The sequence below is a fragment of the Mustela nivalis genome, assembly GCF_964662115.1.
Source record: "Mustela nivalis genome assembly, chromosome: 7".
NCBI lineage: Eukaryota > Metazoa > Chordata > Mammalia > Carnivora > Mustelidae > Mustela > Mustela nivalis.
The window spans coordinates 58,491,615-58,519,369 of record NC_139026.1 but is presented as its reverse complement, the minus strand read 5'-3'; the positions used below and the strand labels follow the sequence as shown (position 1 = coordinate 58,519,369).

The following is a 27,755-nucleotide window of genomic DNA, read 5'->3' as shown; positions in this document are numbered from 1 at the left end:
GCATTTCTATTTGTGAGAGTGGGATTTTTATGTACAAACTGTCTTTACTTTGAAAAATGAAAAAAAAACTTTAAATTTTAAATACAAATCAAAGTACTTGAGCCTGTATTTATGTTCATAAAATGGACCAGGTTGTATCATGAGTATTGACTGAGAAGATGGGCTAATTTGCCTTGAAATCTTGCAAAGAGGCAAGGCGTGAATGGGTGAGCTTTCAGAACAGTGGCTAGGCCATATACACTTCATCACAAAGAAATCCAAAACCGACTTCTCAGAAAGCAAGAAGAAGGTGGTAGCCAAATGGCTTTACAAGTCTTAATTTCTACTGTCATCTCGTACCTCCACAGTGCTTCTTTTTGTTACAATTTTAAGCAACTTTCCTATTTTTTTGGTAGATGGGACGTCTGTAGTCCCTGCCATCTTGTCCTGGTTGAGTTGATGACCTGTATTCCTAATCATTTTGTGATTCTCACCTACCAGAGCGCATCAGTTTGAGTTTGATTTTAAGGAAGAGTTGCTCGATCTTGACCTGGCAATTTGCTTGGTATTTAAATAATGTTGTTAATAGAAGTTATTAAATTAGCAATTATCTTTGCCATAAAGATCACTTACTTTTTTTGGCTAAAGGTGTTAAATGACTTGTGTTCTTGATCAGTGGTAGATTTCTGCAGTGACCTGAGGAAAAAGTTATATGTTTTCAGAAGATTTTAAGTTGAAAAAAATATTTATTATTTTCCTTTGAGGATTTATCTGCTGGGTAGTAAACAAAGCCTTTCATTTTTAACCACAACTCAGTTTTTATAGTCACGAGCTTATCCTGCATTCCTTTTAACACAGCCAGTGTATTTTAAATCATTTTGCTGTGTATTTCTTATTGTTCTACCACATTGGGTGTTGCCCCTCCCCCACCAACTATCATTAATGGCAAATTAGTTATCTGTTGCTATTTTGATGCATTCATCTGCTGGTTCTTACTTTCTATGTCACTTTATAAAAGGATAAAAGTCACACCAGTTCTTCTTAATTCCCTTAGCATCTCCCAAACTAGGTGAGGTTAGATCTAATCCTTCGATTTTTGATGTGTCAAATAGCATAATGGTGCTGAGTCCAGATTTGAAATCTGCCCTATTCTGCTACATCCCGGCTGTATATTCCTAGACGAGTTACTTAACCTCTCCAAGCCTCAGTCTACTCATCTGTAAATAGGAGCAATATACCGATTCATAGAATTGTCAGGGAGTGTCAAGGGAACACCAACAGGGAAAGATGTGAACACACTGATGGACCCTCCACTATGAGTTTCTGTTCTTACGAAGAAAGAATAGCACTGAGTTCTGAAGATAAAATAGTTAGAAAATTAAACATTAGGAGAAGATTAAGGAAATGGATTAAGTTATGTTTAAGAATGATTAGTAATCAACAATATGAAAAGCTACCACTGTTCTAAGATCTTTTACCAACTTTTCAATTACAAAGAAGAGGGAGGAAGAAATGCCGAAATGCCATGTGCATCTGAAGCCATATGGGAAAAAAATATTTCACAGTGGAGATTATTAGAATTTGTTAAATTAGGATTATAATCTATTTTACATAAATGAGGATGAATTGGAATCTTTGGGGGAGTTATGGAATGTGCGGTTTTCTTCGTCCCTGAGAATGTAGGTTTCTGAAATATCTAACTTGCCCATGCTCTCCATGTATTAGCATGAGAAAGTTCTATGGTCTTGTGAAGCATTACATTAAATTTTATATAAAATTTCAGTTTGCTTTAGTTTTCCTGCACAGTCTTGATGTTTGTATCTTTTTCCTCAGGTGGCAAGGACAGCCGAATGCTAGTACCTTCTTACTGAGGTTCTTTTTCGCAGTGCTCTCTAAGCATTTTGATTATGTACCTTTATCCCTAAAGAAGTTTAAGTATATACCTTCACTTTACAAATCATAAATACTCCATTGCACAATTTTTCAATTAAAAAAACTCTTTTAAAGGATAAGATATACAATAAATAGAAATAGAAACGCTGATCATTGCTTAAGTATCCCTGGGATTTATGCACGCCCAATTTGGAGAGCACTGTTCTTTCTTAAAAGCTTTTTAAGCTTGATTGAAAGTTGTTTGGGAGTGATACTCATACTCGTGGCTACGAGGGGGCAAGTATGGATACCTGGGGAAAGAGTTGTACAAGAAAGATGTGGTAGTTGTTGAAAGGAAGGGATTCTGCAAGCGTGAGCTAATATGCCTTGTTCTGTTCTAATATTAAATCAAGGTTTTCTTTCATGAGAAATGTGGCAAGGCAGTGGACTCTTCCTAATGCTGTACCTGTAGCCACTGGCAACATTAATATGAGGCAGGGTTTCACCCCCTCCCCCGCAAGCCCCCTATTCAGGAACACAGTGAGATTTTAGACAGATAAATGCTGAGAGAACCCTATGTACCAAAGGCAGTGTTTACTGCATGTAATACATATCATTGTTTGTCTCCTGTAGTGAAAAATACTTGTGTCGTGCTGTTAAAATGCACTCCTGACAGACCAGTGCTTGCTATTATAGGGTCCATTGCTTAAAAAAATGATACACTGACAGAAATACAATTTAAGAAAATTTAACACCAAGGGTAGTCAACCATGTAGGCTACTATTAAGGGGCCAAAACTCAAGGCCAGGGGTTTATTTAAAAAAGAGGCACAGTTTATTTGCTGGTAGTAGGCAAAGTTAAAAGAAAAAAAAAATCGAACTTGAATTCCTTGCTCTCTAGTCTGTAGAAAATTAATGAAAGCAACAGTTCAATAAGATTTTATTGCAGAAATGTTTAAGTGAAACATTTTAAGAATGCTTCGGAATTTTTAAACAGTTACTTACCATTTAGAAAGCTGTAACACTGTGATGCGTAACAAATTGTTAGCATTGGATCCCAGGCACACCCAGTGATTTTCTTAAAATGTGTAGTCAGAGCTGGTTAATCTGAATCACTTTGTTCATTTCATTTTTGTGTGTGCAGCTTATAAATATATTTGAGATTGACAGGTCAGCAGCACCCACAATTACTACAATTTAAAATGTAAGCTATTGTCCAAGTACCCTTATGGGCATAGTTTGGTAGCTAAATGCATTGGATTTGTAACAAGGCCTTTTGAGAAGGAAAATAACCAAATAGGAGATGAGATGAAATATGCTGAATTTCAGAAGAGCGCGGAATGTTCTAATGAATAAACTGTTACTGAATGATGATAGAGCATGTGTTTTTAAGCTATCACATGGCTCTATTATTAGGGGAGAAAATTCCATGAATTTAAATGAGATGTATTATCTAATTTTACCATTTTAAAAACAAATCTGCCATCCAGTAGTATTTGATGCCAACTGTGTGCGGATTACATGTTCCTTTGGGAGAAAGGTTACACAAGTAATGCAATAAATAATCTGAGCTTCAAGGAGCTTAACTTGGGTATCGGAGAAATAGAAAAACATTGTCCCCCACTCTGGAGAGTCACAGATGTCATCTTACATTCCTTATCCCAATGGTACAGTCTGTGTGCTACACTCCAGACTGGGCTTTGGGCCCTTGGTCCTGCCAAGAAAGGATAACCAAAGACGAAACACGGTGCCTTTGCAGATGTCCTCTAGAATTCAGTTGGCCTGAATCTGAATATTATACAACAGATTTTTTCTCTGAATATAGAAGGTAATGGTTATTGTGAAATTTGTCCAAACACATTGTCCAGGGCCTCTGTGACTCAGCTCTGTTGAAGAAAACCCAGAAATGCTTGCTGAGGAGCACTGTGACCTGACCCTTGGCTGTGTTTGCCACAGTCACACAGCAGCTCTCCACCTGCGTGTGAGCTTTAGTTATATTTCTAAAATTCCATATGTAGGTTTTCTTATAGCATGGTGTCTCCATACTCTGTTCTTGGCTAGAGGTTCTAACTTCAAATGCTTCTTTTCTCAATTCTCATTTCTTGTCTGAAGAAAATAGTATTTATGGTAGATTACCTGAAAAAACTGGATGTTAAGCTATTTCTTCTGATAGTTTTGAAAGGTATCCTTTGGATCATTCTAGAGAGCTATTGCACTTGACCTTGACACCTCAAAATTTTTCACAGGATTGTACCTCAGGGTTTTGCCATTATCCTGTGTTGAAGAACATTTTAATAAGCGGCTGCAGAATTGTCAGTGTCTTAGGGATGCTCTTGCGGATGTTGTTTACTGTACCACACAATGTCCTGCAGACTCACTGCTGAAGTGTCTCTCCATCTTGGAGTAAGAAAAGTTCCTGGGTTCTAACTGATTAAATGGTGTTTTTCCTGGGTCTTGGGAATCACGTATTGTTTACATTTTCCCTCTTTTCTTTGTCTTCTGGGAAGCTCAACTCCAAATTTACTTTCTAACAACTGTTAGGACTGCGTGACATGTTAATATCTTCTCCAGACTTTTCTATTCTCTTACCATACTTTTATGATGACATCTGGAGCTACATATTTCATTGTGACGGTGATTTTGGACATCCCCAAAGTGAAATACTTTAAATAACTGGAATGGAGGAGCAACAGTGGAAAAATCCCTGATCTGGGAGATGGGAGGCCATTATAATTTCCCTGATATTAAGCAAGATACATTCTGGAACCCTCAGTGGGCTAGAGTTAAGATATTTGAGTCCATCTACTTCTAAATCGGCCCTGTAATTCAACCCTGTAGTTACTCATCACCAGGTGCAAGGTAAATTCACTACCACCGCCCTGTCACCTGCTAACATTAATTCTAGTCCTCTTACCTCCATTCTTTTCCTCGCTTGCTGGATATTCCTACCATTACCTTGATTCAACATTTTTCTGCTGAGTCCTCTGGAAACCTCATGTCTCCATCAATAATCTTTGCTATATCCACAGTCTTTAGCAAGATGTTTTTTCCATCAAAGCATTTATTAACTGAATTTCATCTATTGCTTTAACTGAAACCTCCCTCTCCTTTAGAGGGGTGATTTTCCTTTCAGCTGGCAATAGGGCACAGGACTCCTTACTCTGAAATCTCGCGCTTCCGGAAGCCAAGAAGAAAACACTGGCATCATCTTGGATACACATGGCCATCACCACTCATTAATAAAAATGCATTGTCCAATAAAATGCATACAATCTGGTGACATGATCTGTTACCCTTTCTTTCATTCCTGTCATTTCTCTCTTGCCATAATTTGGGGGAGATTTTAAAAGTTTATAGCTGATTCATCTGAACCCTAGCCCTAACTTATGGAACTTCTTTCTCTCTACTACCGAACATCAGCCCTCCATTCCCAGGTTTGCAAACAGGCTCTTGTCCTTAAAATATTACATCTCAGGAATCCTAAACTCCAGGACTTTGTCTTTTCTCACTTGCAATCCAACTGCTGTTTGACTTCAGACGTTCAGCTCTCCCAGTATGTCTTTTTTCTCCTGATTTGGTCAAGTCTGTCACACTTCTGTCCTTCCCAGCCCAGCACTGAATCCCACTGTTGATCATCTGAGCCTCCTTTCCATCCTCTTCTGCGGTGCCTGTCCTTCTAGTGCAGGGCTCACCAAGGCTCTAATCTGGCAACTTGGCACTGGGAAAGCACTTTTTTTTTTTTTTTTCCTATTCCAATAGCATGGTTGGGCATTGCTGGAAACAAATAGCATACAGATTGATGCTCCCACAAATAATTGGTTTCCCCTGTCACCTGGCCTCTAGGGATGAATCATTTATTTGTCCTTGGCCACTGTCTGTACCCATGACCTTCTAAAGCTCTGCTAAACATTTACAGCTCCCCTTAAGGCCCTTTCTTCGGACAATTGTCTTGTCTCCTCATTATCAGCAGATGTCTTTGCTGCCTCCTTCAAAATTGAAGACATTAGGCTTGAAATGAATCAGTTTCTTGCCATTATTTACATTTCATCTACTTTTCCATTTATTTTATAATTATTTTATCTCATCTGTGTGGGTGAAGTCTCCCTGTTCCTTTTAAGACCAATCCTATGGCCTTGGGCTCCATTCCTTACAACAGCCTGTGAGTCTTTTTTATGAAGTATCTCCTTTTTGGTATCTTTAGTAACTTCTAGAAAATCTTGACACCTGCATATACTATAGACTTTCCCATTCTTGGAAAAAAAAAATGGTATTCTCCAATTCTTTTAATGTCCAATTTTTAAAAACTGTAATCTAGCCTCCTCATCTAAACTTCCCTAGCCTCATTGTGTCATCCACTTGCCACTGGGCTTGGACCTTTACTGCAGTTGCCATCTCTGCTACCTAATTATTGCTAAAACCAAGTAGATATTTTCTCATGGATCATCTTATATTTTCTTTTCTCTCTCTCTCTCTCTTTTAAAGATTTTATTTATTTGACAGACAGAGATCACAAGTAGGCAGAGAGAGAGGAGGAAGCAGGCTCCCTGCTGAGCAGAGAGCCTTATGCAGGGCTTGATCCCAGGACTCCGGGATCATGACCTGATCCGAAGGCAGAGGCTTTAACCCACTGAGCCACCCAGGCACCCCTTTCTTTTCTCTTTTAATTGTGCCGATCACCCTTTTAAAAGCTTCTTACTATCTGGCAGGCCATGATCCTACATAGTTCAAGTTTTTTCTGGGTGCTCCATCCTCATCAGATGCTTAGAAAAGTAAAGGCAGACTGAGTTATTGAGGTATTGAGGTATAGCTTCTTTTCTCTAGTAGATAGTGGTCTTCGTGGTTGTAATTCCTGGTCATATTGCAGTGGCGGTTAATTCTGCTCCTACCTTCCATTACATACCACCAGGCCTAGCAACTCACTTGGCATCTGCAATTGAACGTTCCATAGGAAATACAAGCTCAGAAATCTAAAACTCAACTTAGAAGAAATGAACGTAATGCTAAGAGAGTGCCTTCCCCTGATAAAGAGAATATTAAAATATGTAGAAACAAACTTTATTTATGATTACAGATTTGAAAACGTAGAAGTTTTTAACAACTAGTCTATCAATGTGTAAAATAAATGATATACTAGGAGCAGGTAAGGTCATTTCTAGAATGCAAGGAATGAACAGGTAAGATTATTTGTAGAATTCAAGAACATGCTTCAACCCAATTCATTACATTATCAAACTAAAAGGGAAACAGCATGGCGATAACAACATGTGACAAAAAGACAATGGATAAAATTCAGCACCACTCCAACCCTCTAGCTAAAGAGAACAGAAGGAAAACAGTTAAATAAGTTCAGAATATTTACTGAAACTTAATAGCAAATACAAGTTTTTAGTATTTAACATTAGTTAAATACCAAAGTCATTTCCATTAAAATCAGGAAAAAGCCAGGGATATCCACTATTGTCACTTTAATGTTGTTTTAAAGGTTCTAGCTAATATAACAGATAGAAAATGAAGTAATCAGTATAAATATTAAAAAGCAAATTATTTGCTTTGCAGATAATTGGGAAAACTCAAGAATCAATAAGAAAATTTGTCAGAGTAGCTAAACAAAAGACAAGGTAAATAGAATTTGTAGTTTTATTGCAAATTTTTTTACCCTTCTTTTATTTAGAAATAAAAGAAGTTAATTGAATGGTTAAAAAAAAACACTAAAACTACATAGGTTGTAGATTCCAGCATTCATATGAGAAATATTTTTAAAGGAAAACTGCTTAAAAAAATTGTCTTCCATTTTTCTGTTTATACTTACTGGATAAATACAGAAAAAATTTTAGCTAAACTGAGAGCTGTTACAATAGCAATGAAATTATGAGGATTGATTTTAACATTGTGAAATGAAATCAACCAAAGTGAGACTTAGATGGTAGCAAAGATTTTTTTAGGACCTACTATCTTCCAGACACAGTTCTGAGGACTGGGGCCACAGCGGTGAGAAGACAGACAAAAATCTTTGTCCCTGTGTATCTTATATTTTAGTACTATTTATGAAGTATTTTCCTTGAGCAAGGAACAATGATAAGCATTTTACAGATGTAATTGCACTCAGTCTTTGGAAACTATTATTACCCTTACCTTAGAGACACTGAGGCACTGGATGATTAAGTTATGTACTCAGAGTTCCCAAGGTGCAAGTGGTCAGGCTACGATTCAAATCCAGACAGTGTCTCCAGAGCCCATTCTCACTGGCTGTGCATTGGTGTGCAGTGATCATGGGTCACAGAACGCCATAATGTTGCCAGTATGAACAAAGGGAGCTATTCCCTTACGTATCTGTGTTATCTTTGTAAGCTACTGGTATACCACTGCTAAATTGTCAGTCAATTAAATACATACTTGGTAGGATGTGAAGTACCTCCCAGGAAGCTTGTTTCTTAGTAGTAACATCAGACGCACCCAATTTTTATTTTCTTCTGAGGCTCACAAAACGGGTCCCTGTGAAGCCTACCCGTTGCCTTTCAGGTAATAATTTTGTGAATGAATAGAGAAATTTAGGCAGTTCTTTGTTCTTTGGTTTCTTAAGCCTGTTGGAAAACAGCCAAGCCATTTCATAATGGTCCCCCTAAATATATTAATAACGTGTATGTAAGGGAATTTTATATATATATATATATATATATATATATATAGAAAATTTAATGCTTGAAAAGACATTTTGTTCTCTTTAAAAAAAAAATCCCTTTGGAAGTTTATGACCTTTGTAATCAATGCCTTTTTTAAAAACTGGGCTCTAGAGAGTGTTTGGGTTGGAAAAGGTCACCTATTTGCAATGATATATTCTGTCAAGAGTGTGTATAAGTGTAATATACTAGACCTTAACAATGCAATATATTTCATTGGAATAAGAAACCTTTTTTTTTCCTTTTTATTTCAAATTGAGACTTTATTAACTATAGAGCTATGAATTATTTCTTTTTGGATACATTCTTTTCATGAATTAATGTGATTGCTGTAGTTCTTTGAAATTTTTAGAAGCAGACCTGAGCCTGGGCCAGCTGAGATAGGTCTGTACCAAACAGAATATTACTTCTTCCCCTTCCCCACTTGTCCCCCTTTCTACCCAACTCCTTCCCCTCTTTCCCCAACCCATTTAACATTTAAAGAGGTGGGAAGTTATTTTGAAATTATATTGTTCAAGTGGACTAAGCAAAACAGTATTTTTCAAACTTGAGTAGTTTATGTGAATGTTGGAAGAAAAATAAGTCCTCTTACTTTCCTAAATGACCGATGTCAATGAATCTGAGAAAATTGCAGTACTGTCACTTTAGGTAATTATTTAATATGTTTAATATTTTCCATAAGTTTAAGTAACTTAGACTTTTGATAAGAGGTGAGATTGGCATGAGAGATGAGAATAAAACGCATTTCAGAGGCAAGTAGCTGCCTACCTGAGCACTGCAGACCATTGTAACCTTAACAGTAAGGCAAATGGGCTGGTCAAATTAAGTGTAGAGTTGCTAGGCAAAATACAGGATTCCCATTAAATTTAAATTTCGGTAAGTAATGGGTAATTTTTTTAATATAAGTATGCCCCCATGCAATATTTGGGAGTCCTAAATCTGGCAACTCTAATTAGGTGGCTCATTTAGAAGAAAGAGAGAATTGTGATCCAATAGAATCGGTCTAGAGAGGCATACTGGACAGAATGAATATTATTATGTGAGTAATATGGAGCCATTGTAGATCACTGAACAGATAAAAAGAAGACATAGTGCTTTAAAGAAAAATCTTCTTCCAGATGTGCACAGACTATCTCTTTTAATGATTTTATTTGTTTATTTGAGAGAGAGGGAGAAGCACGAGCCCCAAAGGGGCTCAATCCCAGGATCCTGAGATCAGGACCTGAGTGAATGCTGACGCTTAACCGACTAAGCCACCCAGGCGCCGCTGGACTGGATTGATAGGAGAAGAGAATGGGCTATTTTGTCATTGTTCTGCCTACTTGTCTGGCTCTCCAGCACTGGACTGCAAACCTTTTGAGGGCAAGGTGGTGTTGTACTTGTTTTAATATATCCAGCGTCTGGTAGAAAACCCAGCAGGTAGTAGGTACTCGATCAATCTTGACCGGAGGGCCGGAGGAGGGAGTGGAATCAAATGAAATGTAAGCAGGAAATGCGATGTAGGAGATGGATTCTGAGAATAAGAAGGTGCGTTTACTCAGGGCAATCAGCTTGAATGTTTGCGCCCCTTCAGGGCTCCCTGCCTAAGTGAGATAGGTAGTATCTGTGCTTTTTGTTACTCTGGAGCGTAATGGGGTAATGATGGTAAAGGATATGACCAGCTATGCTGGGTGGTGATGATACCAGATACAAGTTGTCCCCACCTTTTGGTTATAATTCTGATATGTTGCCACCTACACCATCTGGAATGTGATCAAAGACAGACCTAATTTGTGCCGAGTTTAGGCAAGTAGATGATGGTGTTGCCTAACATGGGGCTGGTGTAGCTTTACTCAGTGTAGCTTTGTCCTTATGAGGCTATTTCTATAAGGTATAGTTCAGGAAAGGACATGGGGAGTGTGGTCTGATCCTTGTAACAGCTTCTAAATAATTTATTTTTGACTTCTGCCTAGAGGTGTTATATCCATTGTACACTGAGTTCAAAATGGGATTTTAAAAATAGCCAGTACTAATGTAGTGGGTTTAAGTAAAATTCCTATATGAAGTCTAATTAGTTAACAGGGAAAGAATGCTAATTTCCAGTTATGTCCCTGCTGTAGAGTTCAGTAACGTCAGGGCACATAAGACATGTGTTAGGCAAAGGAGAGCTTAGCAAGGAAGAGACAAGAGGAACAGAAGCTGGTGCTAATATATTGTGAGGTCCATATAGTATATGAAAACAAGTGGTTAAATATCCAAAGGAAGGCGTTATTCCTTTTGCCTCCGGGAAATCCGAGGGTGACATTTGAGCTGAATATGGAAAAGGAGTAGTAGTTTGCCAGAAAGAACAGATGTAGTAGAGGCTTACCACTCAGGACCGATAGGATATCAGGCATGAAAAGAGATGGCAAATTGAGAGAGAAGAGAGCAGTTTGGGGCACGAGGCACCGTTGTGGAAGAGAAGACAGAAAGGAAGACTGGGGCCAAATGGGTTGGCCCTTTCATGCCTTCATGCCTTTATCCTTCATGTGGTGGGAACTACAGCAGGTAACAGGCTGCAGCATGGAGAGCGAGGGTCAGGGCAGGGCGGGATGGTAGGAAAGATGTTCAGCTAGGAGGTCATAGAATGAGTCCAGGGGAGAAAACACGCATGCTAGAGTTGGGTCTCTGAGATGGAAGTGAAAAGGAACACATCCATAGAGCATTAGAGAGAACTGGCAAGATCAACTTGGAGGGTTTGGGGAGGGGAGGAGCGGTCAGAGATGAATGTGAGACTTCTGGTTTGAGGGACTTGCAGATTGTCCTGGCATGTCAGCATGGAACATGAAGGGGTGTGGCTGTGTAGTCTGCAGAAGACAGGCATGTTCTGTGTAAAGGGACCTAGACTTGTACTCTATGGCTACTGCAAGTGGAAGGTCTCGAAACACAGATTTTTGGCTTTAAATATAAGCACTTCTGAGAGGTCAGGAAGTGAAAAGCGATCTTTAAGAAGTGGTAAATTGCCTCTGAGCTTCCTTCTGTTCTGCTGAAGCAGGAGCAGGAATCTGGGGGGTTCACCTCTCCAAGAACTACCTGTGCTCCCCTAGGCATGTGACATAATTCTGAATGCTTCCTTTTCCTCATCCATAAACTGGGGGAATAAACTGCCACCTGCTAATTCAGCTGTTGTGAGGAGGAAATAAGACAACCCATGTTAGATGCTCGCAATGGTGTTGGGTACAGATCCAGGGCTCAAGAAACTTTCACCCTATAGGCTAAGCCCCTCCATAATGGACCAATTTTATATTAATGTTGATTTGAGGTGTTTCTCTTCTGTGTAAGCACAGGAAAATCTTTTGACTGATTTGTCTAATTTGATGAGGTATTATTTTCAGAGAGGGGTTAGACTTTTAGTTGCTTTTTCCATTACAAATTCTTTTGTGGATAGCATTATCGTTATTGCATGGAAATTTATCTTATGTTTGTGGCTTCTAAAATGAATAAAGCCTCAATATTGGTGGGGTTTTATTCTTGCAGGTTTGTTTGCTAATTTTTAGCTCCAAAAGAGTGTTGTGCTTTTTATAAATCCGTGACAAATATCATAATAAATTTAGATTATACCTTGGAAGTCAGGACTGGGTTGTAGAGTATAGGAGACTGCCCTGTCATCTTTGGGAAGGTAAGAAAATACCTTTTCCCCTTGTATGTTTTCTGTTTGTTTCTTTGTTACCAGTTTGTCACACTATCTTATCCATCATACTGGGATTAAGGGCCAGAAGTCTGATACGGAATGATCACCAGTCTGGGTATCAGAAAGGATAGACTCCCTGGTTTCCATCACTGCTACTAATTGACTGTAAGATCTGAGGTGAGTCACTGTTACCTCTATACCTCAGTTTCCTCTGTAAAATGACTGTCACCTACCACCTCACCAATAGGTATGGTCAAGGTTAATTTTCATAGCACAAATTTATATAAGAATTGTTTTTTTAATGACCCCCCCCCAAAAAACCTTTGCAGTTGGAAAGAAAGCTATTTATTTTCATCTATGCCCTGTAGTTAGTGGAGGATGGATTGAAATTAACTCCACTGTCTCAGTAAATAAAATGAGATTTAAATTTGAAAAGTGATAAAATAATAAGAAGAAGAAGAAGAAGAAGAAGTTTAACTTAAAAGTAATAGAAATAAGGGGGGGATTTCCTAATTCAGTTTCTCACTGCACCCCCCCCCCTCCACCTAACCCACGTTGTTGGTTAAGTGCTTTGAACCTGTCAGAAACAGAGTGTAGGAAAAAATACCAAGTACCATGAGCCTGCCAGTGTGGGCTGTCGGGAATATCTATTATGCCATCTGTCACAGGGGATTTTAGGTTGGAGAGCAGCAAATCCGTGACTGGGGACTCAGAGTTCAAAAGCAGAAGGTCTCCCCTCTCTTCCGCCTACCGCCTGGCATCTAAGTCACTCTCTGTTTTCAGGCATTTCACTGACCATACACCGTGAATCTGCAGCTTCATGGATAAAGGAAGGACAGAAGGAAGAAGGAAGGGAGGAGGAAAGAAAGCTTTAAGGGGCCATTGTTCATAACACTGTTCGGGGGGTTCTGGAGCTTGAATCTGTGCCATTGAGATGTGTAGTATGAAACGTCTGAGCCTGCTTTCTCCCTCCAACCCGTCCTGGGGTCTGGCTCTGACCTTGTTACAGTAGCAACCCTCGGCAGGGTGGGTGGAGGAAGGGCGGGCTCTCCAAAGGGAACAGGTGAGCTGCCCCACGGGTCTGTTTCTTGGGGGGAGCGGAGAAGCAGCAATTAGGCAGTAGAGTAATGCTCTTCGGGGCGCCAGCTCCGGTTCCGTAATCCATTCCTTTCTTAATGTGACTTGATGTAGATAGAGTGAGGGCCTATCAGGTGTGAAAAGCCCGGCTGCTCCTGGCGTGGAGTGGCCTCCAGACGGTGATTTGGCGACGTCAATCTAGTCATGCTTGATTTCGACACTTAACGTGGTAGAGCAGGATTTCTCTACCCCCGATCAACTTCTCAATTAGCAAGCTGCCTTGTGTAACGGCCTTGTTTTGCAATCCCTCAGGGCTGCTTGAGGGGTCATTAGGGTGAGAAAACTTGAACACTGGCTCCGGCTGGAGCCCTGCAGGAAGGGAGCCCGAGAGCTTTCCTAAATACATAGAACCCTTTTTCAAGTTGTTTGCTTTCATGGGATTGATTCTTGGCACATTAAGAAGCTTAAGGCTCCAGTATCTTCTTTAAACTGCCCCCTTATCGCCTTTGCCGCTGACAGGTTTTTTTGACAGGCTGAGAGTAAAAAGAGATAACTAGTAGGTTAGTACTTTATTTATACATGTGGACACACAAGCACACAGACGCTTGCACGTTAAGTTCAAATATCTTTTAAGTTGTCTTTTCGGGGCCTGTGGTTACCAGTAACATCAGCTGTCAATGATGCCGGTGCCTCATTTTTCTATATTCAGTGTGTCGGAGTTCAAAATCTTTATTTCTGCTATGTCTGATTTTGTTCACTAACGATTTTAGATTGTGCCTGCTTCAGTATTTTCTCTCTTGACCCCAGATAATATTTATATGAGTAATAGAGGTTACTATGAGGTTTACGCAATGGGCATTTATGAACAGATATTGAAACAGACTTTTTTAATATGATTTTTCCCTCTATGATTTGACTCAATGGCTGATTTCTAACTTTAATACATTTACTTTAACAATTAAAATTTCAAGTGATTTTTTGAGCATTTTTTTTTTTGTTCACAAAATGGATCTGGATAAGAAAACACATGCAATAGAAGCGCAGAAAGGTATTTTTGAGAATTGTACTAATTACTTGGAAAATATCTGTCCTTTCGAGGATAGGATTTGTATTTGTAACTTCCATTTTGATAACCTATTTTTATGTCCACTTGGTATTATCACAGTGTTAGAAAAGTAGGTGAATGAATTAATATCAAGTATTTTAGCAGATTCTGCCTTAAGGTAATATTCTTGGAGCAAATTATTCTAACATATATTCCATGAACAGGTTTTCCCAAAGTGGTCTGCTTGGGTTTCTTACGAAAATATTTACTTTATTGACACTGAGCTGAGCTTTTATGGTTAATAATATATGCATGTTTCTAGAGATAACTCAGTGTATTTTATAAATTGGAAGTGGGATATATATTGATGTTACACACCCCAATACACTTTCTGTTTATGAAGGGTTGACATCCAGTTTTAGAAGCGTTTAAGGAATAGTTAAAATTCTGGACACTGTGGCTTAGCAATTTCTAAGAAGTACTTCAAATAATAAGTCCTAGAGGTGATATAACAAGGAACTTTCTCAGTAACGTTTCCTTTTTATAAAGAAAATTCATATACATTCCAAAAATGAAGTCTTGACTTAAACTCAGTGCAATGGAAATAACATTTTACAGAAGAAAATGTTTTAAAACCTACACAGAAACATCATGTTCATATGATACTATTCGTGCATCATGTGTATGAATGGCCTTATATGTGTAGATACAAAAATATAATCTATAGGTCTGTTTAGAATTCTTTTTGTATAGTTTCACTACACAGAAATTCAACTTCAGTGTTTTTCCATAGCATTGTATTAATGTTGTACAAATCTATTATGGAGAGCATTGAGCTTAGACTAATTAATACTAAAGAATTATACCTCTTCTTTCTACAAAACTATTTTCCTTTTGAGTTTTCTACATTTTGTTGATTTCTTTTTCCAAAAATTGAAGTTGTCTCATCCTACAGATAATTGTTTTCATGGGTTTATTTTGGTAATTCTTCTAAATCCAACTTTAAGGTAATTCAAAAATTTCTGAAAATATTCTCAAGTTAAACTTCAAGTTAAATATATGCATACATATATATATATTTATTTACACATACATACATATATAGAGATATAAAATACCAACTTGTACTGAATTAAAGTTGTATACATTCCCTTTTAACATGGTTTTAAGAGAATGTTACAAATTCCATGTGACAAATAGAAATCTAAATTCTCCAAATTAGCTTTTACCTGAATCATCCAGTTACACTGCAGCTAGAATGAAAAATCCCTGAATGCTAAAATTATACAAAAGCCCTTAAAGGATATTTAGTTCAATCTGCCTATTTGGGTCAAAAAAAAAAAAAGGAACTGAAGAACAGAAAGTTTGAAATGTCTGAATTTCTAATTGATATTTGGCCATTGCTATATTTGCCGTATAATTTTCTACCCAACCCAGAGCACTTTGACAAAGAAAGCACTGCTAATCATTATCCTGTGCCATGGGTACGTATGTAGAATTGTTCTACACACACCATGACATGGAAATACCCTCTCTGTAATAACAGAGAGTAACCCACATGTGAATTTTTTAAAATGGTAGTTTTGAGAGTACTTTCTTAGAAGATTTAAAGAACAATTGTCCATTAAAATCCTCAAGGCAAATGATGTCAGAGGTCCAATTTGCTTTGCAGAAAATACATTTTAAAAAGAGAACCAATAAGATACCTTCCATGAATCTTTGATGATAACATTCATGGAATTTGGAGCTAGGGTATATTTTGATGCTTTCATAATAAATGATCCTTGGTGAAAAATGAGGATGCCTGGGGCACTTGGGTGGCTCCAGTGGGTTAAGCATCCGCCTTCAGCTCGGGTCATTATCCCAGAGGAGTCCTGGGATCCAGCCCCAGGTGGGCTTCCTTCTCAGTGGGGAGCCTGCTTCTCCCTCCCCCTCGTGCTTTCTTTCTCTCTGAAATTAATTAATTAGTTAATTAATTAATTAAAAGAAAACAAGGATGACTGTCTCTGGTAACATTTTCTGCGCTTCTTATTTTTAGTAAATTAAACATATGAATTGCACAGTGTCCTAAATCCTGCCATCTACCTTAAAAAGAAATACTGTAATTAGGTAATTTCTTCAAAGAAGTAAGGTAAAAGATTTAAATAAAATTTGAAACTACATTGAAGATAACAGGTTCTTATATGGGTTGTCACTGGACTCCTACAAAGCACTTTTCCTCCTCTGAAGTAAGCCATAATAATTAATCCTAGAAGAAAAATTTGTGTGGAAATTTTACTGGCTAGTTGCAAGTATAAATAAAGGCCTTACCTAACTCTATGTAAGTGATTTGTTTACTTTTTATAAATACTCTGGCAATCACTGTCACAAAATCATAACCTCTGGGTATGAGAGAAGCACTCTAGATCAGAACAGATACGTTTGCACTGTGGCCCCGTTACACTGTCGTCAGGGAGTCAGTGTTCCCCAGTGGAGTTCTAGTGAGTCTTAGTTAGTGCCTGAATGAATGAGTGAGTGGCATTTGCAAATAGGGTGAAATTGACACGTGAAGATATTAAGTGGCTTATTTGAAAAAGATCAAAGAAAAGGTCTTTCCCATGATTAGGTCTCAAATAATTGTTTCCAAAATGACCTCCATCGCCTTCCCATAAAAGCTTTTTTTTTCCCCCCTTCCTCTTTATTTTTTTTTTCTGTTGAAACATTTCAGTACTTCATCAGTTATGAGATGGGTAAAAATCATATTTTCAAATAAGATACCTCTCCACTTTCTTGCTCACTTTTATATAGAGTGTATACTACACAAGTGTGAAAATGAAAGATGAAAGAAAAGGTAATTATAGGCCTCAAGATGTCTGTAAAGATAGCAAAAGACTGTAAGGCTGATTTTTAGGAAAATACTAAGTATTTCAAAAGTTTCCACCCAGGGCGCCTGGGTGGCTCAGTGGGTTAAAGCCTCTGTCTTCGGCTCAGGTCACCATCCCAGGGTCCTGGGATCAAGCCCTGCATCTGGGGTGGGGGGTGTCTCTGCTCAGTGGGGAGCCTGCTTCCACCTCTCTCTCTCTCTCTGTGCCTGCCTCTCTGCCTACTTGTGATCTCTGTCAAATAAATAAATAAAATCTTAAAAAAAAAAAAGTTTCCACCCTTAAAAACCTGTATAATTGTAAGTAGATGAAGTTTTTTGAAACTTACTATAGGACAGGTTATTGCTTTAAGAACGTCTTAAAAGCCTTTTATTATACAGTTGTACATAGCGTATTCTAATTAGCATTTATTGTACTTTGGCTAAAACCTTTATTCTGATTCTGATTCTAAAATCCTTTATTTTGATCTACCAACAACTTCCTCAGTTATATCAAATGAGGGATAGACAGTAACTAAATTGCCCACAATATCTGTAAAAATAGTCATAGATATTGATAGTCATATAATTGTGACTGATTTGTTCTCTCCTCCATTAAAAACTTACCTGAAAATTAGAGCAGGGTCACTATAGCGACTAGATGAAATATCTACCTCAATTATTTAAAAATGTGCATTTCTAGTTTCAGATCATTTTATGTTATCCCTTATTTCACTGTCTCTTGCTTTTCTCTACATCCTCTTAATCTAGCTTTTTCCATAGCTATCTCTAAATTTTTGAAAAAACTTGTCTTTTAATATCCCGACAATAAATAGCAAGTTTGATACATTTCTTTTGTTTTAGATACGGAAGATTCTTTTGAGGACTAAGATTTTATGATTCTATGAAATGTTGGTACAATTGCCATATTTTCCCAGAAGTATTATCCTCATCAAATGTCGAAGGAAAAATACTCAATTTTACTTTTCTCTGAATCACTTCTCCCAGTAGGTCGCTGTGCTGATCGTGAGTAGCAGTAACACCTGCTTGGAAGGCTTTGGAAAATGGGTATAGGAGAAATTGACAGTGATTTGTTGAAAGTGAAAGTATAGTATTGAAACGCTGTTTGTAACTTTTGACTGGGTTGGGTGTGGAGACAGATGATAATTCTAAGTAAATCAATTCTCTCTCAGTTCAGCAAGCTAGAGACTTTTATCCAGTGCAGCCTCTTCTTGCTCCGTTTTGTTGGGGCAAACCAGAGAAGTATAGTGAGGAAGAGACCATATGTGGATAAGGAGGTCTAGGTCATCATGAAGGGCAGATAATAAATAATGGTTTAGGCTTCTGTATGTAGACATGGGGTATCTCCTACCCTTCGTGGCAGAGCTAGGATAGGGACCAGAAAGGCCAGGCATTGGTTCCTTTTTCTTTATATCTTACCCTGCTGCTGACTGCATGGAGGAGAAAGTGGTAAGTTTTGAAAGGAGATGACCCCGTTAGCCTAGAACTGGTGGGGCATTGTCATCGATGGGGTGCTATAGTGAGTCACACTGTTAGCATACATACATTTAAGTCTGAAGTTAGAAGAAAATATTTCTGTCTAATAGAAATATAATTTGATTCACATATTAATTTTAATTTTTCTAGTAGCCTCATTAAGGGGCAAGTTTTCCTTAAGGTAAAATTATTTTTTTTTTAAAGATTTTGTTTATTTATTTGACAGAGAGAGAGATTACAAGTAGGCAGAGAGGCAGGCAGACAGAGAGAGGGAAGCAGGCTCCCCACTGAGTAGAGGGCCTGATGTGGGGCTCGACCCCAGGACCCTAAGATCATGACCTGAGCTGAAGGCAGAGGCTGAACCCACTGAGCCACCCAGGTGCCCCAAGGTGAAAGTAACTTTGAAAACATATTTTCTTCAACCCAATGTATTCAAAAGATTATCATTTCCAAACACAATATTTTAAAAGTTATTCATGACATATTTTACTGTCCTGTGCTTTGAAATCTAAATCTACACTTAGAGTATATTTCCATACAGACGAACCACATGTTAAGTGGTCAGTAACGGCTAATGATAACCATATTGGACAGCATAGTGATAGACTATGAGTAAAAATAAAGTTAGTGTGGCTTATAAGTTGAGTGAAGGTGGGGAAAAGAACCAGCTCTATGGTGAAATTAAAGGTCCGCCTTCAAGGCGTGGACAGTGTTGGCTGTTTTGTCCTGTTTTCCTGGACCATCTTGAGATAGTCTACAGCAATCTGAATCACCATCTTCAAATTGGAGTAGATTTTGTGATTCTTTAGGGCACAGACACCTAACTGATCATTCATGGGTCTTGACTTGGTTCTTCTAGAATGATAGGTTCCTATAAGTCAAGTACAGTTTTCTGGGAAAAAAGTCTTCCTAGAATGTTTCCTTAGTCTTTCTTTTGCCCAAAATGTACTCCCCAGAGAGATGGATGACAGTGGCTTCCACCAAAATCTGTTTCTTCACCGTTAGAATCTTTTATATTTCTATTAGTCTGAATGTAGTATTAAGTACAGACAACAGGAATTACAAAAACCCAGAAGTGAAATCTTTCTCCTTCCTCTTCAGGGATAACTTTTTACCTATAATTTTATTATCCCCACCATGTTGTTGTTTGAATGGGTTGGATCGTGAGCTGATATTCAGTTAGTCCAACTGGTGGTTGGCAGATACTCAGGAATTAGCCATCTGGGTTGGATCTCAGCACCCAACAGCCAAGGGCTATTCTGTCTGATTCAAGGAAGAGGGGAGTTTTGCCTGAGCATAGAGAAGGACACATTCTGAAGATACTCTTAAAATATTACTGTACCAAACATGAAGCCTTAGTCATCCAGGCCAGAGTCACCTATGTGGTCTGTCTGGGCTTCTCTTCCTACCCACCATACCCTCAGCCTGACTGGTAGCAAATTTGCCACTTTTTAAACATGCCTTAAATAACTCTGATTTTGACCATCTCCAGACTTCTGTTTATATTTTAATACCAACCCGTGAAATCCTTCTTTCAAGCTCCCACCAGTTTTCTACCTTTTGAAAAGCCAACTGTCATTCAGGTCCTGCTTCAGATGACATGTCTTCCCTGGTACTGATACAGGCCTACCCAGTGACGCCCCCCTCTGTACATGGCGGTTCTCACATCCCGCCCCTGGACTGCTCTTCTCACTAGTTCCTTGACAGCACACGCCCCGCTGATATTCATCGTATTGTCCCCAAGTACCACGCACATAGTAGGCCTCCACTGTCATTAGCAAGGGTTCATTGAACCTGAGCTTTCTGTCCGTACCATAAGCTATCTCTGCGATTTTAGGTAGTAAGTTGCATATTTTAACATGTACACAGCTCTATGGCATGGCCCTTAGCAGGTTTTATGAAATTATAGTTAGGCATTAATAAGTTTGACTTAAATTTCCCACTCACCCTGTAACATCTGCTTACTTAGTGGGCAGAGTATGTGTGTATTCCCTGTAGATCTATCTATATAAAGACATCTATCTATCTATCTAGAGATCTTACATAGGAGATACCTATCTTTTCTATCTTATATATAAGATTTTATACAGAGAGAATATACACATGCATATAGAGAGAATATACATACATACTATATAGGTATATATTAATATTTATATTAAACTTGACATTCATCAAATGGCTTTTATGTCTGTTTGACATGATCTGTATTTGTTAGTAAAAATATATGCAAAGACTGAACTTAACAGCCCAAATTAGAGTTAATTTCATAGAATAAAACTACTTAACTTTGAAAGGAATAATCTCTGAGGTCCCTTTAACAGGTGATGTATCTAGTGCCTTTAAAACATGGCCAACTTTTTTTAGCTTAACTTTTGAAAAATTCCAACTTCATCTATTTGCACAATGTATACTAAAAATATATGTTAAGTCTAACCGTAACAATTAGAAGCATGGTTCAAATTAATGTTAAACATTTTTTATATTCTCCTTTGTACATTTACAAATGTTCAATGTTGCCTTTTTTCCCTCTTTGAACTCCCACAATTTCTTTATCTCTGTGACAGTGGAGCACATGCTAAGACCCACCGGGGAAGAAAACAATAGGTTCAACTCTCTTCACCCTTGTAATGGGTGAGCTTTTTACATTTAAAACAAAAGAATTGAAAGTTTAAAGTGTTTTCATTTTCTATCACTACATTCCTTAGTTTAAAAAGTGAAATAGGAAAGGAGATGAGAAGTGTATTTGTAATAGACAAAAAAAGCAATTGCCCTTCTCGATCTGTGAAAATGTTCTATTCCTTCTCACATAACATGTTCAATAAAACTTCACCATCCAGCAGTAAAGTTAAAGATCTTTTCCTTTGATTACAACCTCATATTCTTAGAAAACTAAACTTTTCTTTCTCTGTTCATCTCTAGTTATTCTCCATACAGAAGTGTTCTTTTATTTTTTTACACATAGGATGATAACTAAGTCTTCTCTGCGGTATTGAAAAAAAATTACTGTTGAATTTACTGTGTTCAAGTTATATTCAAGTTGCTAAATGAGGGTTGCCTGAATATGAGAGAACACTTGATCTTTGCTCAGAATTAAGGTTTACTGCGGTGATATTTATTTATGCATTTCCCCCCAAATAATAAATTAATTTGAGTCAAATACTATGCTTTCCATGGCTTGGGGGAATTTGATTTAGTGACTTGAGCCACTGACCTGGTAAAAAATCTATAGAAACATCTGGTGCTGTGAAATAAAAGACACTAATACAATGAACACTCATTTTCCCCCGGATGCCTGTAGTAAACCATATTCATTATTGCTATGTTAAATGATTATATGTCTTGAGTTTTTCTCAACCCCCACCTCCAGGAACTTTAGTAATGGATGTATACTAACTTATACAGAATTCACCTGATTTATGACTATGTTGCAAAAGCTGTTGAACATTTAGTAAAAATGCAAAATTTTCTGAGTACCTTTAAAAAAATATGTGTTTAGTCTCAGTTCTTGCTTTGTCACCCATACACACAAAAAACACTAGTTCTCTGCATGTGCACCACAGTGTGCACAGTGTTATATAGCATACAGATAGAGCGAGTTCTTACCCATAGGTTGTCTGTTGGTTTTGGGTTTTTTGTTTTGTTTTGTTTTGTTTGTTTGTTTGTTTGTTTTTTGTTTTGTTTTTTACCTTCGTGTCTGTGTTTAGATTGTCAGTGCCAGGTAGTGAAAGGGAAACAGAATGAAGAGGACAGGAACACCCTTTGGGATTCCTACAGATAGTTACTTGCATTGATATTGTATAGATGGTAGTTGCCACCTTGTATCTCGTAAGTCCACTTTTTGTAGTGTGTCAGAAACAAGACAAAAGTCATATTGCTTAAAGCCTATTATGAGCATAAATGGTAGAGAAAAATCTAGCCTATAAATTGGCAAATTAACCCTTGCCATGCTTTAATAATCTGTAAGACATTTTAAGCTGAGCAAAATGGATCAATTATGTTTTCCTTACCATAAATTTATGAGCAGATACTGTATTTTGAATCTAGGTCAGAGTTTCAAAATTACTCCTTTTGAAAATAAAGCTTTGTCTCAGTGTACTATTTGCTAAGTACACTTAGGCCCTCCTCTTCTGTTAGGATGAGATCTTGTAAGCACTGGAAACAAGAGATTACAGAGGTCTCTCACTTAAACAGAAAAGTGGATCCGTGTTAACATCCCTGTAAATGAATCTGGGAGTGAGGAGTGGAGAGGAAGGGGTTACAAGAATTTCCAGGATTATGAATAGTCTAAATGAATTAGATAATTAAGAGACTCTTCTTGAATATATCCTAGACATATCTGGGAAAAAAAAAAAAGTCTTACAAATGAGTACTATGCATGCCTTAAGCTTAATTGATACATTATATGGCAATTATTTTTGCCTGAGAATCCAAATGTCATGTTTGAAAACCAAAGGATAACATTATAGGCTTTGAAAAAAACCCGATTTTGTAAAAAAAGGACTTTGTTTCCTTTCTCAGAGAATCTTGGGTTCGTCCAACTGCAAAAAAGAACACGAATGTGGCTATAGAATGATCTCTTGATCCTTGGACAAAACTGAGGAAAAAGTCTAACAAATGCATCGTTTTGCAGTAAATTAGATCAGATTTCCGCATCTCCGCACTCAGTCTGTGAGCTGACAGTTCAGTAAAATGTTCCCTTGTAAGGTTCGCCCTCTTAGGAAAAGGGGCAATAATTCATCATTAGGATTTCAGAGTCCAGGTGTAGATGGAAACTGATGGGGCCTCCAGCGAGGCAGGGAGAGTGCGTGGAAGAAGAAAATTTTATCTGAAGCCTAATTCCCTGGTTACAGCAGAGAATAATTAAGATAATATTGCTTCAAGAGTCCTTTAATGATTAAAAATCACATATGCAGAATCCATAAATTGGAGGGCAACAAATTGGAAGGCTGTAGCGTCAGAGAACGGTTTTGTGCACATCGCGCTGGAAAGTACACTGGAGGCGGCACGCCGGACGGCCAGCCACCAGAGACCAGGACCATTCCAAGGACTTTGTTTAGATGCAACAAATCATTTGTCTGTTATTAACCCAGAGCTTGTAATTATGCAGATTGCCATAGATTTTCCTGGGCCTGGAAGTGAGATTGAGGGTTGTTCGCAGTATAGCAGGCAGCTCGGGGCTGGCCATGCATTACTGAACTTGCCACATTTATCATGTTGACTGATGGCAGCAGAAGCAGGTCTCAGGTCCCAGTGGTTAATGTAGTGGGTAATTAACTGTCATTTGCCTAGTAATAGGCTGATGATCAATGGTTTGTGTGGAAACAAATTCTAATCAGGTAGCTGATAAATGCTCAGCTAGCGAGAGCAATTGAAATTGGGGGAAACTATGTCCAGAATTTCAAAATGGCATTGTGTGGGTATGTTTATGAGGTGTAAGCAGAGGGAGTAGTTCTCAAAAACCACGTTCTCGCCTACCGGCCACATTTTCTAACCCACAAGTGCATCTATATTCGTAGAATAAAGAACTTTTTAAGACTTCTTTATGTTTCCAAAAAAATAATAATAATAATAATGATGGAAGAACGGAAGGAACAAATGGCACGCGTCAGGGTCGTGACTCTTGAGTGGGTCACGTGAAGTGCCCTGAAAAGTGAACGTGAAATGGTAGGAGGGACGGGAAATTTCTGCTTCCAGAAGAACAGGACGAAAGCTTTACCTTGGGTTGGTTTCGTTTGCAATGACACCAGGAGGAGATGTGTGTGAGATACTGTTTTCAATGAAGCTGTTTTTAGAGAAAAATCATTTCCTGAAATAGGGATTGTACACCAGGAACACAAAGGTGATTAGAGTTAGACTCCTTATTAGAATTTTTTTTTTTTTTAATTCCTGCAGGAAAACAGCGACTAACAATCCTGAATTTAGTCTTCTTGAATATAAACCTTCCTTCCCCTCTTATCAAGGGCACGGATTATACAGGCAAGCTGTTTGCAAAGCGTGTACACCTTCTCCCCTCAAGGCGCTTATGTTCTTCAAGAGACAATCTAAGAAAAACATAAGCATGAACATTTATTACATGTTTTGCCAGATCCTGAAAACCATTCTCACAGCTCTTTCCAACAGTTGTCATTAGCCTGGTAAGAGGAAATGGTTATAAACTTGAGAATGAATATGCATGCCTTAAGCAAAGACCTGTCTTTGGAGTATTTAGAAACTACAAGAAGAGAAACTTCAGCACATTTGCACGTAATCCTTAAATTCAATAATATGAAAGACTAAGTTTTTTAAAGTACACTTTTATAAATAAAATGAGTTTTCTCCCTAGCACCTTTGAATTCATTAGTTTAGAACTGCTTTTTATTTGGTCTTTCCCATGAGAACCATTATATTTTTCTCCTGTCAGCCTGATGCTGGAGAAAAAAGAAAACTGGCAGATGTGGTGTTTTTCATCTAGTTTGCTTCCTAGTTAAAAAGTGCATTAACTGCTATGCCTGGAATATTATTTATAATAACTCTTCACCACCATTAAGAACTTTAAAGAAACTTGGTTTAAATATTGCCAGTGCAAATGGGTAAAATATTTTATTTCCTCCCATTATGAAACTATAGAGACACTTTAATTTGTACTATTTTTTTAGGTCATTACAATAACTATTTTCAGGAATCTATCGCAAATAGGATTTTTAAAAAATACCTTTTCCCTGGACAGTTCTACTGGTTCTTTCAATATATTATGTTTCAACTCCTGGTCCAGCTCTGTGTAGTTTACAGCCTCATTTACTTTAATGTGCTACTTGAATAACATAATCAGAGCTATAACTATGGTATGGGGCCATAAGGTGCATGCACCTCTGATGTTTTTTGACTATTTAAATGGCTTGTACATAAATGTTCTTTTAATAATAATGGCAAACCTCCTAGTAACTAGATGTCAGAAAACAGTGAGTCCTTCAAATGGGTTTCTTCTCCAATGAAAACGGCTACTACGTGTCAGTGAGATCAAAGTTACGTTGCATTTCTATTTACTGCATATTCTATCAAGTGGAAGATTTTTTTTTGCTACGAATTCACCTCCATTGACTTGTTTGTGTGTGGTTATGTAAGCTTCCTGATGTATTTGTCTTTTCCTTTCCTTCTCAAACGAGATGTGATTTTCATCAAGAAAGGTCAACGGAGTATGTATCAGAGAGGAATACTTATGTATCTGCCGAGGATAAAACGTGCTTGTGTACATCATAAGGCATTGCCTGTTGATAGCTTTGCAGGGTGTGCTGGCACCTTCTCTAGTCATCATCTCAGATCTCCCTGTAAGAGTTTGAGAAAAATGTTTATTGTTCCAGGCTCTTTGGTGTAACGGGGAACTGCGCTGCCTGTAGCAAGCTCATCCCTGCCTTTGAGATGGTGATGCGGGCCAAGGACAACGTTTACCACCTGGACTGCTTTGCATGTCAGCTTTGTAATCAGAGGTAAGCAGGTTTCATTCCCGTGTCTAAAAAGTGGCAAACCTCTAGTTGCTAGTTATTTACGTAATTGATGGGAATTATATATATTACTTAAGGCTATTAATCTCAGCATTTTGTTTTCTGCAAACATTCATCGGGTGCCAGGAAGAAAGCACTGAGGAGGAAAGGTCTTAAAACTGTGCTTCTAGGGGCGCCTGGGTGGCTCAGTGGGTTAGGCCGCTGCCTTCGGCTCGGGTCATGATCTCGGGGTCCTGGGATCGAGTCCCGCATCGGGCTCTCTGCTCGGCGGGGAGCCTGCTTCCCTCTCTCTTCTCTCTGCCTGCCTCTCCATCTACTTGTGATTTCTCTCTGTCAAATAAATAAATAAAATCTTGAAACTGTGCCTCTACCCGCAGAAAGAGCAACCTATAGCAGAATGTGAGAAGCAATGAAGACACTGCTATTTTAGTTTTCTTCTTATTCATTCTTTATTATTTTTCTGTCATTTTAAAAAGTAGGTTTAGAATATCCCTAAAATTTACTTTAAAACTTTAAAAGTATCTTGAAAATATTCTTTTAAAAGTAGGCTTAAAATCTTCACTTTTTTGTTCTGTGACCCAACACATTTGCCCTGAGTCAAATATACAGGAATTTGTAGGAGGTGATGTGTCCTATCTTAGTTTTCCTATTTTTGGTTGTCCTGTCTCTTGATTTCTCATCTTGAATTTTAACCTTGATTTATATGTACTTTTTAAGTTGCTTTAAGTTTCCTTGGGAATGAGGCCAGAAATAGCTAATAATTTAACACTTATCAGCATTGGATGGGCAGCATAGGCAAAGGAGAAGAGTATTGCACAAGGAATCTAGAAACCTAAATTCTAGGCTGGGCTTCGCCCCTCACAAGATGTATAACCATCCTTCAAGCATTTTAGCTCTCTGGATCTTGGTTTTCTCATTTACAACAAAAAGGAGCTGGATTAGCCAGTATCAGAGAACTCTTTCATCTAAAAGTATTATCACTTTATTCCGTTTTTCCCTCTGAAAGTTGTAACTTTGATTTCCAGTGGGACCCATACACTACTGATGCCTGTTTTATATGATATATGCAGAGGATATTAGAATATGAAACTGTATCTATCATTAAAATATATTTAAAAATTTACTACACTTGATGGATATTAATGAAAATATATTCAAGATGAGAGTGACAACACCTGGACATACTATATAATCAGGCCACATTTATTATATCATGTTCTCAGTTACTGTGATTTGTACTACTTTACTGTTCAATGCAGCGTCTTTATATGAGGCCCTGTGTAGAACGGCACAGAGGACATGATTTTTACAGGAAGAAATGGATTCAAATTCCAGCCCCATTGTATATTAGATACAGCATCCTGAGTCTTGTTACTTCATCTCTGAGATTTGTTTCTACCCCCTGACAATGAAGACTCTAACACCTATCTTACAGATTTTGAAAATTAAATGAAATAATTTATATTAAAAATACCAGAGCACAATTGGTCCTAAAAAATAGGCTTTTTTATCTTGATATTTACAATTTACTTTTACCAAATCATATGCCACTAACTTGGTTTATATACAGGATATGTATCTAAAAAAAAAAAAAAAAAAAAAAAGATATATCTCAATGATACTTCCTGCTAAATGGAGAT

At 37.8% G+C, this 27,755-nt stretch overlaps 1 protein-coding gene across 10 annotated transcripts in view; it reads left to right on the top strand.

The window, feature by feature from the left end:
• Positions 1 to 27,755, top strand: part of LMO3 (LIM domain only 3) — a 55,324-nt gene that overhangs the window by 19,399 nt on the left and 8,170 nt on the right. For all 10 annotated transcript variants that reach the window (XM_082738980.1, XM_082738988.1, XM_082738986.1 and 7 more), the window contains one exon: positions 25,975 to 26,100. In XM_082738980.1, the coding sequence (XP_082595106.1) occupies positions 25,975 to 26,100 (126 nt within the window). The remainder of the gene's footprint in view (positions 1 to 25,974; positions 26,101 to 27,755) is intronic.